Source organism: Equus przewalskii, chromosome 4 (genome assembly GCF_037783145.1).
Source record: "Equus przewalskii isolate Varuska chromosome 4, EquPr2, whole genome shotgun sequence".
Lineage (NCBI taxonomy): Eukaryota > Metazoa > Chordata > Mammalia > Perissodactyla > Equidae > Equus > Equus przewalskii.
In genome coordinates, this window is record NC_091834.1 from 72,027,568 (window position 1) to 72,041,215 (window position 13,648).

Below are 13,648 nucleotides of genomic sequence, written 5' to 3' on the forward strand. Positions count from 1 at the left end.
TAAGTACTTTAAAATCTCAAATTCCCCAAATATCTGTGGTATCTGGATTGAGACAATGGCCACCACTAAACTTTCTTTGTTGATGTTTACCTAGTCTTTATGTTAAAAAAAAGAAAAAAATTTGGGGGCCAGCCCTGTGGCCTAGTGGTTAAGTTCAGTGCACTCCACTTTGTCAGCCCCAGTTCAGTTCATGGCATGTACCTACACCACTCATCAGTGGCCATGCTGTGGCCTCAAGCAAAAAGAGGAAGATTGGCAACAGATGTTAGCTCAGGGCAAATCTTTCTCAAGAAAAAATTTAAATTTAGAATCTGAAAGGAAAAATGAATGAGTATATACTCTTAAATTATGATAAAAATAAAAGATGCTAATGCCCATCAGTGATCAGTACATTAATAAACTGGGCCTGTGTTGCTATTTTTTATTTAACCTAATGTTTTATTTTGCCATTTTTATATATTAAATTGTGTTTTATAGAATGTAAAGTTTAATTATACAGGCTGACGGTTTAGGGAGTGGAAAGATGTATTTATAAAGCTGAAATTACAACAGCAATTTGTGACTACTTCACTACTTTGCAAACAATAAAAAATGAGGCCAAGATCATGACTTTCAGCCTTATCTTTGGTCTATTTCCTAAAAATGGATTGTAACCTAAAATTTGCTCCAAAACTTATTTTAAAAGCTATCAAAGCTTAATCCTAATTTTGGCAGTGAGATCATTTATTGACATATTTTAAAGTACCCGTGTTAGTTTATACCTTTGGCTTCAAGTCACGGAAATAGCCATAACACTTAACAAAAAGTAGAATCTATTCAAAGGATATAGAGTTGCTCACAGAATACAAGGAATAGCTACACCAAAATGTGGTCTCAGAAAGGACAGGAAGCAGAGCAGGATGTAGTGGACGGCTCCTTGGGTCCCAGCATTGGGTTGGATGAATCCCACTGTTTATTATGCAGATGTCACACACTCAAGAATCAGTTCCTGGGAGAGGGAGTCTGATTGGCATAGTTTGGTTCACCGACCTTGTGCCAATCCCGCCCTGGAGCTAGTCCCACCAGTTTGCATATCATGATTGGAGCTAGGGTACAGAACGGGGGTATTCCCCCAAAGAAAACTTGGTGCTACTACCAAAAAAAGAAATAGATGCTGATTAGACAAAATCAACAGATTTCCTCTATAGTCACTTTGAGTTGGTTTGCTGCAAGATTGTAGCATGGTCTTGACAATAGTTTTTTCCTCAAAGAATTCTACTCTTTCAACATCCAGGAAACACAAGACAATAGAGAACTATAGGGAAATAGCACCAAGTAACACATTTGTTCATGAAGATTCAGTAATTTATACAATTATACCCCAGTCTGTGCAATGCATATGTTCCTAAAGATTATATAAAAATCAAATCTATTTTAAATGTTTGCTTTCCATTTAAATAAATACAATCATAACTACATTTTTAATTTGAACAATTTTTCTGTTAAGGAAAGAGTTATCCCTGATTTACTTTTGTAAATTTGGATTTTCTTGTTGAGTTTGTTACTGATGAATGGTATCAATTTGGCACATGTTTACTGAGGAAAAGAAAATATACTATTTTTAAAACTTTACACTGACCTGTGAAAATATAAGCATAAAATTAAAAACTTTCATTAATCAATACCTTTGACAGTATTCTGCATATCCTTGGACCAGTATTTTAAAATCAGTTTGAATTGGTGGACCTAGGGAATCCCCGTTCAGATCATAAGCACAATTCTCCGTTGTTATTCTCCCAACACCACCACTACCACCTTCCCCCACCTCCACTCCTCTTGACCCAGCTGTATCCTATGATTATTGATGACATGAGAGACACCCTCACTGTTTTGTATCGTCCTCTCTGCCCTTGGGACAGCACTTGCTCTTCCGTTCTCCAAACTGTGGCTTTCTTTACTCCTACTCCCAAGCACACTACTGAATATTCCGTTAGAAAACTCACAGTATCGGGCAGTATTAAATCTCTGACTTTAGCTTAGCCTTCACCACTGTTTAGCAGTTGTTTCACTGGCCTCGAAAACCTCACTCTCCTTCTCCCTAAACCAGTTTCCCACTGCCACTGTCCCTTAAAGCTTCTGCCTCACACCTAGCCCCTTTGTTCTCTGTGATTTCACTGCCACTTCAGGGAGAAATTCTAGAGGCCACGAGGCAAGAACTCCCTCTGCCTCTCTCATCGCTACTCCTAAACAAACTTATGTCGGCACCTCTAATAATGCCCTTTTGTATCACAATATGATCTTCTCTTTAAGGCCAGTTTCTCTTCCTGTACATGATACCTGCTCTGCTCACCTTTTCTGCCACCTTGTCCGGTCAGCTACACATTTACTTTTCTCTATCTTTAGTCTGCCATTTTTCTGTGAATCTTTCCATCTTTAAAAACACAACTGCCAACAAAAAATCTTCTATCAGCCTTTGTTTTCTATCAGGCAGTCTTCCTAGTCCTCCCCTTTCCTTCATCATTAAACTTCCGCAAAATCTCTTTACACTTCAACTTCCATTCCTTCTTCAATGTATTATAGTTTGGTTTCTGCCCCTACTGCGCTTCTGAAATTATTCTATTAAATATCAGTGACAACCTAGAGAGTTGTAGTCAATTCTCATCCTTGAAGCTTTGACAACACTTCTCTGACCATTAATCTTCTCTGTCTTTTGATGGCTTTTCTCATCCCTGTCCATAACTTTTTCTGTTATATGTTATACTGTTATATGAGTGGCGCAAAACTCTGGTTGCACATTATCATTATCTGGGGTACTTAGTTTTAAAAAATGCCTGAGCACCACCCTAACCTAATTAAATCAGAAGCTCAGGGAGATGCAGCCCAGCATCAGTATTTATTCAAAGCTCCTCAGCTGATGCTAACACACAGCGCAGGTTGAGAACCGCTCCTTTAGATGATCTCAGTGGCAGAACTTACGCATTCCCTGTGGGGTTACCACTCCACAAAGTGGTGATCTCAGATCTCTGTAGATCTCGCCTTGTCTCCTGGACTTAAGACTTGTATACTCAAAGGTCTGCTGGAAACGTCAACCTGGATGTCCTGCAGTCACCTTTAATTTAGTGTTTCCAAATGAAGCAAATTCTCTCCCGTTCCTTAAAAAATTTTCCTTGCATCCTCTTATCTTGCTAGTGACATGACAGTCTACTCCCAGTGTCCCTTATCCTTCACTCTCTTGCTCAGGTAGGTTCCAAATCCTCTGAAGTTAGCCTCTCCTCAAATTGAGTGTCCTTTTCTCATCCTCACTGCTACTGACGGCCCATGCCCGAGTTCACTGTCTGGTGAAACTTTGGGCATCTTAGGCTGCCAACCATCAGTCTTTCCCAAGTCCAGTGTAAACCCACCCCTTCATGCTTTTTTCTTGTCTCCTTAAAAGAAAGTCTGTTACTCTGCTTTACTTCAGAACATAAAAGACATTCTCTTCCTCTGATGTGCCGAACTTTTCATTGCCCCACCCTTTCCAGCCTTATCTCTCATCACTTCTCCCCATCCATACCACACTCCTGCCATACCCAAATTATGACATTTCTCAGGCACCATCCTAAATCTTTTGAATTCTCCCTTTCTTCCTTTCTGCTTCTTTTATTTTTCAAGTAATAAATTCCAGCTTATTCTTTGAAAGTCAGCCAGAAAATATGTACTTTAATACAATCAAACTGTACTTTTTACCTCTTCAGCAATGTATTTCTCTCTAATGTAGTGTCTCTTAACCTAGGATCCGTGGGTAGAATTCAGGAAGTCTATGAACGTGAATGGTGGAAAAAGAGGAACCTCATTTTCACTTCTAATTAAAACTTCTATTTTTAGAAGCTTTTTAGAAGAGAGAAATAAATAGAATAAAATAGAATATTTTCTTATGTTATGAATGTAAGTAACAAACCACAGTAGTATTTGCAGTATGTGTGACATTGTCACCAATAAAAATTACAGATATTTTCATATCACATCACAGTTGGCAAACTATCTAGAAATATTATTTATGCTTATTACTAGTTCAAAATTATAGTGGTTATTAAACCTGCCACTATATCTTGTTTAATGCATTAATAAAGAAGCACATTTATTAATATTTCACAAATGTGGCTTTTTAAACATTTTGAAAACTGAGTTTCTGTACAACTGATTTCCTTTCTAATCTCTTATATTTTATTTTATGCAATTAAAGTTTCTTTTCTGAGTAGACCATTCTAGATTTTACTAAATTGCCAAAGGAATTCAAGATACAAAAAGAGTTAAGAGCTCCTGCAGATGGCACTTACTTTGTCGTATCCTAGTTTACAAGGCTGTTTTTTAGCCACTCTGCTCTGGAGGCAGGGACAGTTTTTATTTATTTTTATATCCACATGCCTAATATAGTTTATAGCACATGGTAGGTACTGAAAAAGTGTTGACTGAATGAATAATAGAATAAAAGAATGAAAAATTACCTGTCATGCAAATATCTGAACACGAAGACATTTCCCAAAATGTGATCACGGAAGCTCTAAACCACATCACCAAGATGCTTGTGAAAATGCGTATTCCTGGGCCTCATCCCAGATCTTTTGAATCTGAATCTCTAAGAATGTAGCCCTGAATTTTGCAATTATGGTAGGTTATCCAGAGATTCTTTTACATGCTGAAGTTTGAGAAGGCGTACAGTAGGAAATATGATGTACAGCAGTCTTAAAAAATAAATAGAAGCGTGACCTTTTGTAAATAATTTTAGCTCCCTGGGCTTCATTTCCCTTTTCTGCAAAGTGATTCTCTAATGTTCTCCTCAATGTCATGTGGGTTTTATAGCCTGTGCCACAGAAGGAAGTAAGGCAGGCTAGCTGCCTCTTCAGAATGAAGAATGAAAAGTCTTCAGGCACGTGTTCAGATCGATTTGATCCCCTGGGGTACAGAGTGCCCGCTTCTCTTTAACTGACTCCAAAGAATACACCGACTACTCTTATCTCCTGGTCTTACGAAAGACTCAAAATGTTTTCCAAGCATCAGTTCTCTTTTTTTCATCTCTTCTGTCAGAGCTAGGCAGCTTTTAATCTGTTTTTCAGAGATAGGCTGGGGAAGGATGAAGTAGTTTGTATTTGCAAAGCCAACACACATCATCCTGGTACAACCCTGGCCACACTGTCCCTGGGACAATTTCCATCAGATATGACGAATGGCTTAAAAACAGCCAACCAACCAAACCAACAAACAAAACAGTTGGAGTGGAAGAAAGGCCAATCAAACATGTAATTTTATTCTTATTTTATACCATGTCAAGAGTGTCCATACTTCTTGACTAGCTGAACACTTTAAAAAAATTTTATACCTTTAAAGGCCATTATTCCATTCAGAAATCTTTTTACCCCAAATATTGTAAGACACTAAAGGTTTAAACACGTTAAAGAAAAATTTGAACATACTTTCAGCAAACCTCAAGAAATAAATTATAATTTAAAACATTTTCATTTTTAGGAATGATCAATATATAATACTTAGCTACTTTTCTACGAAAAATATACCTTCCTCAACTTTGCAAAAATTGTATTCTTTCTTACAAGTCACTTCAACTTGTTGTTGAATGCAAACACACTCATATTAACTTCTGGCTTTGCTACACCAGGTTTCTAAAGAGAAAAAATATTTTTTATTCACATGGAAGAGACTTTGATTTATATCATGAAATCTAATGATAGACTGAAAGCTATTTGAATGCAGATACAATGTCTTGAGAATTTTTGCATACTTTACAGTGCATAATTTTGTTTTAGGCATAGTAGAACTTTAATAATTTTTTATTTGAAAAAAATTGAATGTTGTTCTGAAGCAATAATAATAGCTAGTAAATATTAAGTACATAGATAATAAAATTAAATATCTGGGTACTAGCACTATTCTGAGTACTTTACAGTCAATGTATTTAATAACCCTATAGTGATGTTACTTATTACCCCCTTTCTAGAGAGAGGAGCCCAGAAAGGCTAAGAAACTTGCTCAAGGTCACACTACTAATAAGTGTTTAGTCGGGATCTGAAGGCCGGCAGGCTGTCTCCAGAGCTAGTCTTCTTATTTTCAACACTAAAGGACTTACTCTTTATTGTTTTAAGAGAAAATCACAATGATCCATGTTTAACTGAAGAATAGATTCCTTCTGAAGTTAATGTCGAAAGCCCGTTCCAGTACACTGTCTTGGCCTTTTCACTGTTAAAAGGTTCTTTGGTGCTTATTTGAAACAGATGTAAACACTTAAAACATCCATTCACATTGTGTTTCCCTGTGATTTGCTGGAGGATGTCAGGTTGCCTCCAGGAGACCCATTTCTAAATGACTGTCTGATTTCATTCGGCTTGCTACTCCTTTACAGCCCTGCAACTTCCTGGGTCTGTTAAAGCATGGCTGGTCAGAGGTTTATTAGCATCTCCTGCCAACATTCCATCTCTTTCCGTTGTAGAAAGCTCTAGGACAGACCGAAGAAGCTGGGTAGGTTTTTCAAAGAACAGTTTCTCCAACCAAGCCTTCTGGTAAAACATGATGACAGGCTAATAGTAGTGCAAACTTTATTCTCACATACTTTTAACTCCAGGAATTATTAGTTGGGAGTTACTTAAAAGCCTTTGCCTTTCAAATGGTTTGCTTTTTTCTAAGTTATTGTTCTTTAGTAAACTTAAGATTAAGTTGCCTTTCTCTTTTCATAAATTTTGCTTTGTAACTCTTTGTGTTTAAGGCTCGCTCAACTGTTTCAATTGTTTAAAGAATATTTATTTTAGGATTTTTGTGTGCAAAGTGACAGGGACAGAAAAATGTCACTGTGAGTCCTCAGAGTGGGGCAGTCCCTCTCTCTCTTGTCCTTAAGGATAATTAACAGTATCGTTTTAATGTGCTTTATTTCTATCTGTGGTGACAGGAATGATTTGGCATTGTCAGACAACGAGTGTTTTGGTTAATCAAAATTTTTGATTAATAAAAATATGTCATGGAATTTACGGAATCAAAAAATAATGAAAATATACTTTGCATTGATCAAAACAATATCTTTTTTAATGATTCAGAAGGTCCTTCAGAACCTTGCTTTGTCAAAATTATCTCAGTGTTTATCAGTTTAAATCATATTTGGGAAATGTTTGAAAAACAATTAAAGAAGATACATTTTGGGGCCGCCTGGTGGTGCAGCGGTTAAATGCACATGTTCTGCTTTGGTGGCCCAGTGTTCCCCAGTTTGGATCCCGAGTGCGGACATGGCACTGCTTGACAAGCCATGCTGTGGTAGGCGTCCCACGTATAAAGGAGAGGAAGATGGGCACAGATGTTAGCTCAGGGCCAGCCTTCCTCAGCAAAAAGAGGAGGATTGGCGGCAGATGTTAGCTCAGGGCTAATCTTCCTCAAAATAAATAAATAAATAAAAAGCATTAAAGAAGATACATTTGGATTATATTTAGATTTACTGAAGTTATGTTTCTGAGTCATTTGAGCTAAGAATAGCTCAAATTCTCACTCACAGTGAAGCTTCTGGCTACTTCTATCCCAAAGCTCTAATCTGTAGACGAAATGTAGTGAAAATCTCCTGATATTTTGGCACCTGTATCCCTTAAATGGTAACTCCACCATTTTATTCCATAGCATCTTTAGTGTATTTTTATCACTGTACTTGGACGTTGTCTGGACATTTCCCGTTTGTGTATTCCTCAAGTGCTGAGGCTTCCTCCTCCCTGTATCTTCCCTCTGACCCTATGAATGTGATGGCAGATCTCCGACACCCCACCATGTTTTGTCTATGTTGCAAGCACAAATTACAATATTTTATTTAATTTGTGTGCTCTCGAAAGAGTTTAAGGAGATGTTGCTTATTTATGGAGTTGAATTTTCAGGATTAAATATAAATAATAGTGCCATGGCACCTTGGAGTTCTTGTGATGCTCACTTATTTTTGGTTTTACGTAGATGAGTGTTGATCTGAGGATTTTTCTGTTAGTCTGGTTCATTGCTATGGTAAGGAGTAGCATTTCCTTTTTTTAGGATGCTTATGACCTTGTTAAATAGCAGTCCAAAAATCATGTGGCTTGTTTTGATTTTAACCAAAGTTACAGCTGCCTAGCTGTAAAGCAGTCGGTTTCTCTTATTATGACTAGTTCTTCAACTTGTACTGTTTTAAATTGCCTGCAATTAGCATATTTCAACCTTATTTTTAGGTTTAAATTGCAGTGTGAGAGTGTACTCTCCTCTTAGCTAATTAGTGCTATCAAGGAACAGTAGGTTACCTCATTAGTACCATGTGCATTTAATTAAAGAAGAGAAAATTGGAGTTAACCTCATAGTTAATATTTTCACAGAGTGCTACAATGCCAACACCTTCAATTGGAGTCACACCCCTGTGTATCTAATTATGCACTGGTGCCAAATAAGGTTAGCAAGGGTACTACAAGGCTGTTGACAAAATAATTTAGATGAAAACGTGTTTGTTGGATTCTGACAGTAAAATCTAACTTGAACATTTTTTCCCTAGTCTTCATCTGCTAGCATCAGGTGACATACGTCTTCATAGGAAGCTGAAAGAAAAAGATATTTTGGAAGCCATTTTTCCTGTTTGAATTAATGTTGCTCTTATCTTGAAGAAAATGGCATATAGTCATGTAAAGCATATACAATCCATTTCTTAAACAGAGCCCCTGAACTTCAGAGATGTATTCGAAAAGAATTATTTATAAGATGTAATATTTACATGCATCAAACCACTACAAATACTCCCTGACACCCCTACCACCTCCTTCGCTGCTTTTTTTCTTTTCTGATATAATTTCCCTTGTGTATCTTGTGAATGGGGATCGTCTTTTCATATCATACATGAAGTCTAAGGATGCGTTGTCACATAGTCTATTCAAATGCAGTGTAATCCTTTTGCCCTTCAGACAAAATCTTTGAAATGTCTAATGCTACTTAGGTAAAAAATGACATTCCTTGTCATTTATCAATAAATAATCACTTTGCTTTTACAGATAAAAATGCAAACTATACATTTGAGTGTATAGAGTAGTTTACAATACAAACGGCACAGTTCAACAGGTTTTAGCAGAGATTATGGAGTTTGGCTCCGTAGTCTTAACTATATATTTAATGGCAATATTTGTGTTATAATAATGCTTGGCCAAGGCAGTTTGTTTAAAGAGATTCTTGTGATTGTTCTCACATTCCATGAGAAGACAGGATTTATGTTCTTTGTATTGATTATGATTGACTACAACTCCGCAGTTACCTTTTTCAAAAAATCATTAAAGTTTTAGCCATCCCATACTGTAAAATCACAGTACCATTTAAATCTGTAGGAGTATTTATTGACATTGACCATAACTTTAGCTTAGAAATGGGAAGGGAGATTTCTAAGTCAAGATCACAGTAGATAATCAACGAATTTTTTGGTTGGTGGTTAATTTGTTATGTTCAAATGTTCAACGTCACATCTGCCAAATTATTCTTATTTTTAAAACCTATATTATTATAAGTGAGACAAAGATAGAATAGTCTTGTCTACCTTGACCTACCAAGAAAATAATCCAAAAAATATTTTTAAATGATAATGTGAATTATTAGCATAGACCTTAAGGTTGAAAAAAAAAAAAAGCCAACTCCTGATTCTCTTTGTTTAATCTAGGAATTGCTTCCAGAAACAAAATTATGTGTCTGTGGCCACTCTTCTGGTGATGGGCATCCTCACAACACATTTGCAGTAAGTTACATTGGGCAATTAGAAATTTGGCTGCTGAGCACAAGGCCATAGACCCAATCCCACTAATTGAATTATCCGTGATTTTCTATTGGCTACTTCCTTCCATTGATGCAAATAGTCAAGAGATGACTAATGTAAGATATAGATGTAATTAGTTGGTTTTCTGTTACTTCTTATATTCCCACTTCAGTTATGTTTCATCAAGTGTACGGTTCACAGTTTCTCTGAGTTAATGGCGTTAAAGTTTACCTTAAATATATAAAGGCATATGGCTGTATCACCACTACACTTTTCTTGAATTTTAGGAATAATTTCATGAGATAGCATTGATATGCAAAAAATGAGTGGATAGAGATTATGGATAGATACAATCCGTATTTTGGGAGAAAGTTACTGTTCCATGTTCTGCAAGTTACCATATAAATATGCCAAGGCCTTTTTTTTTTTTTACATATTCTGTCACCAGAGTGTAATTTGTCTCTTTATACTATAATATTCAATGAAAATTGCTTTCGTGACCCAGTTCACATACCAGTTAGCCTTGGAAATGAATAGCAATCCTGAAGTGGCCATTCAAGAATTTTTAAATAGAGCAACTTCATGTTTCTATTTAGCATGGATACTATCTGTATTCTTAAGGAATCTCAAATATGTAAGTCATATATTTTCATATATAGAATTTTTGCTTGTTTCCTTAAGAATTGATATATTTGCTTAGTTTACATGGAGTAGAGTATTCCTAAATCGACTCACCCCAAATTTATTATTTTTACTACCCTGTATAAAATATTTCATAATTTATAATTGATCGAACACAACACAGCTAAGGCTCTTATAAAGAGATAATCAGTGTTTTCCTGAATGAAGAATAAATATGTAGTTTCATAGCTTGGTTAAAAAAAGAAAGAGATTTTTCTCAATAAAACTGGTGTCAAATTGATATAGAATGCTGTTCTTTGTGGAAAATATATAAACATGAAACATTTTTTAAAATGTCACATGTGAAACAAAACTAGAAGCAGAAACAGCACTAACGTACTATTTTCTGCAAATAGTGAATGCAGAGGATTGGTAATAAATGTTGTACATAAAAGCAGGTTTCATCATGATCTGAAATTGCCTAGTTTGGGATTTCATTCGATTTTAATCCTAAAGTGTTTGCCCCTCCTAAGCTTTCCTTGCAATTATAATATTTGAAAAAATAGCAAAAATAGTAGTAGTAAATTTTGCTAAAATGATGTGAATTTATGTGAAGGACTAAAGTAATCTTAATTTCTAAATGTTCTCTGTATATTTTGAAGGAAGGTAAATTTGAGTTAAACTTCAAAAATAACCGTATACTTTAACTTGATAAAAAAGATTCATCCAAAAATATACTTTAAAAAAACAGTGCATTAAAAATGGAAGAGGCAGTCTTCCTAAATACTTTTTTCTAAAATAATCCCAATGGAAAAATTGTTTTCCTTACACTGAAGAGTGAGCTGGCTTACCTAATAATAGTGTTTGTTCTTTATCTAAAACTACCTCTACCATTTAAAAAAAAGTTATTCTCTATTCTACTGATGTAAAAATAAATCAACAGCATCTGATCTTTATATTTTCACTGACATATTTTAAGAAAGAAAATGAGCCACAGAGAAATTAAATGACTCACCAGAGGCCATGTAATTTATGAATGGCAAAGCTGAATTTATGGCCCAAGTTTGTGATCACCAATGTATTGGTCTTTCCAAAGGTATGCCAAATTGTTCGTGACTGCCTTGAGTCTTGTGTTGAATAGGGGTCTGAGGTTATTCCGTGTGTCTGAGACTGCAGTTAGTCTCCAGGACAGAAAGAGTACCAGGATGAATTAGTGAGGTCTGCTGTGGCTGGTGGGGAAAGAGAGCATGGCAGTGCTTGGACCAGGTGTTTGCCGTCCCTGCAGCGCAGCAAAGTGAATACTTCAAATTACTCACTGAGTGACTTTGTAAATGATGTTTCTTGGCTTCACAACACAAAGGAAGCATTGAAAATTATTAAGCAGGTGTTTATTTTCCTTTATTGATTACATTAGATATCAACTTTCTGCAAGCTAACAAGGCTACGTAATGTGACTTAAAATCAAGATGCAAACTAAAAGAAATACTATTTATTATTCATAGTTGACAATTTCAGTGTTATGGGCGTGGCTGTCTCTTAGTATTTATTAAATTTTATGAGTACCAGTATGCTGAGAGGTACTCCACTAAGTCTGGAGCACCATGAGTTTACTCGTGGGCTAAAAGGAAGAACAGTATAGAAAGGATGTCTAGGGATACCTAAAGCCCACCATGTTCCTGTATAATCTATGTAACTGGCATTTATAATAAATTGTGAATCATTGTGATAGTTCTCAAATTTTTGAGAGATCTTACATAATGCCCTATCAATGGATTAATTTAATATCATACGTACTATGTCCATGGTTGATCAACTTTCCTGAATAAAAAGCCAAAATTTTCAGGCATGTGTTCCAAAGTGGCAGATTACATTAATTTTCACTCCCTCCCCTTTCACTTAAAAAATCAAAATTCTGTAAGTTTATTAAGAAGCCTGAAGTAAACTGCCATAAATTTCAGGGGGAAAAAGTCACTTAAAATTACCAAATGTAGCTTAAAACTCAAATTACCTTAAAGAAGTAAGTAATGTTACATATTTGACATTAAACTTGTCAAAAACTCTCCATTATACCATTGTCTTTCAAGTATTTATTGTATCAAGTTCCGAATAAAAGATGCAATAAAAATATATTTTAGCAGAGTACTTTCTGGTCTTGTGGTATGCAAGTAGCCATCAGACATTAGCCATCACCTGAGTATCGTGCCTCCTTATTGTCATGTTGTTGAACAGTAGTGATACTTTTGTGTACCCCCTAGTAGACTCTATTTATTGTGCCTCTGCTCATTCATTGGCATACTGGATGGTTGTAATTGTACTGGCTTATATCATCTCTACCTGAAAATTATAATCGTAAATTCTGTCTACCTGTTGTATTTAAAAGAAATGTTTGGGCTCCATAAGTTATGTGTTTTTAATATTCTAAGAGTAATAATATAATATCCTTATTATAACTTTGATTTTTATTGGACCAAGCATTAAGTTCTGACTTTAGAGGACAAAAATATGAGAGTAAGAGAGCTTCATTGTGAGAGATTACTTTTCAATACTTGCTTTTTACACTCATTTTTTTCAAATGGTGTATATTTAACTTTAATCTGGAAAAGTCTTCACTTATTTTACTTTTCTTTCAAACTTTAGTAATAGGATAGATGCCTTTCTTTTTTCCCTCGTAGATCAGACAGCTTTGAAAATGGCTAACTCTGTCAAGATCCTAAACTTCACAGTCTTTGGCTCCCTACCATGCAATAGTAACCCAAGTTCACTCCCAGTAACTAGGCCCTGTTTACACCTCATCTGCCTGAATGGCTTCATTAATACCTACCTGCAGATAATCTTGTTGTTAGTCTTGCCTACAGGTTTTTACCCCTAAGTGAATACTGTTTTACATAGGACTCTGCCTGTTAGCTGTAAGTGCTAAGGCAATTATGTTGAATGCTTAGAGTCTTTGTCTTTGGGGTGTTATTTTCAAAACCTTTGGCATTGGGTCAAATGAATATTTTTGCTGAACAAGATTTGTTGGACATACAAACTAAAATTGAGCTTTGGCTGGTTTTGGTCCAGCTAGTTTATATCCCATTCAAATTATATTACATTGACTACTTTGGATCTTTCCCTCTACAGATCTTTATTCTGTTATGATTGCCCCCTGAATGTTTCATTTTGATGGGAAGTGTGGACTGGAGGAAATAAGAAAAGGGGATAGTGATGATTTTTAAGAATCTCTTCCATTCCAAATTCATCTCTCTTTTTAGGCTTTACATACATTCTAGCCAAGTAATAGCACCA

At 35.7% G+C, this 13,648-nt stretch overlaps 1 protein-coding gene across 50 annotated transcripts in view; it reads left to right on the forward strand.

The window, feature by feature from the left end:
- FOXP2 (forkhead box P2) overlaps positions 1 to 13,648 on the forward strand; it is a 510,571-nt gene that overhangs the window by 387,184 nt on the left and 109,739 nt on the right. For 23 of the 50 annotated variants that reach the window (XM_070616298.1, XM_070616302.1, XM_070616303.1 and 20 more), the window contains one exon: positions 9,650 to 9,724. The exons of the other annotated variants lie outside the window; for them this stretch is intronic. In XM_070616298.1, coding sequence (XP_070472399.1) covers positions 9,650 to 9,724 — 75 coding nt within the window. The remainder of the gene's footprint in view (positions 1 to 9,649; positions 9,725 to 13,648) is intronic. 50 annotated transcript variants of the gene reach the window in all.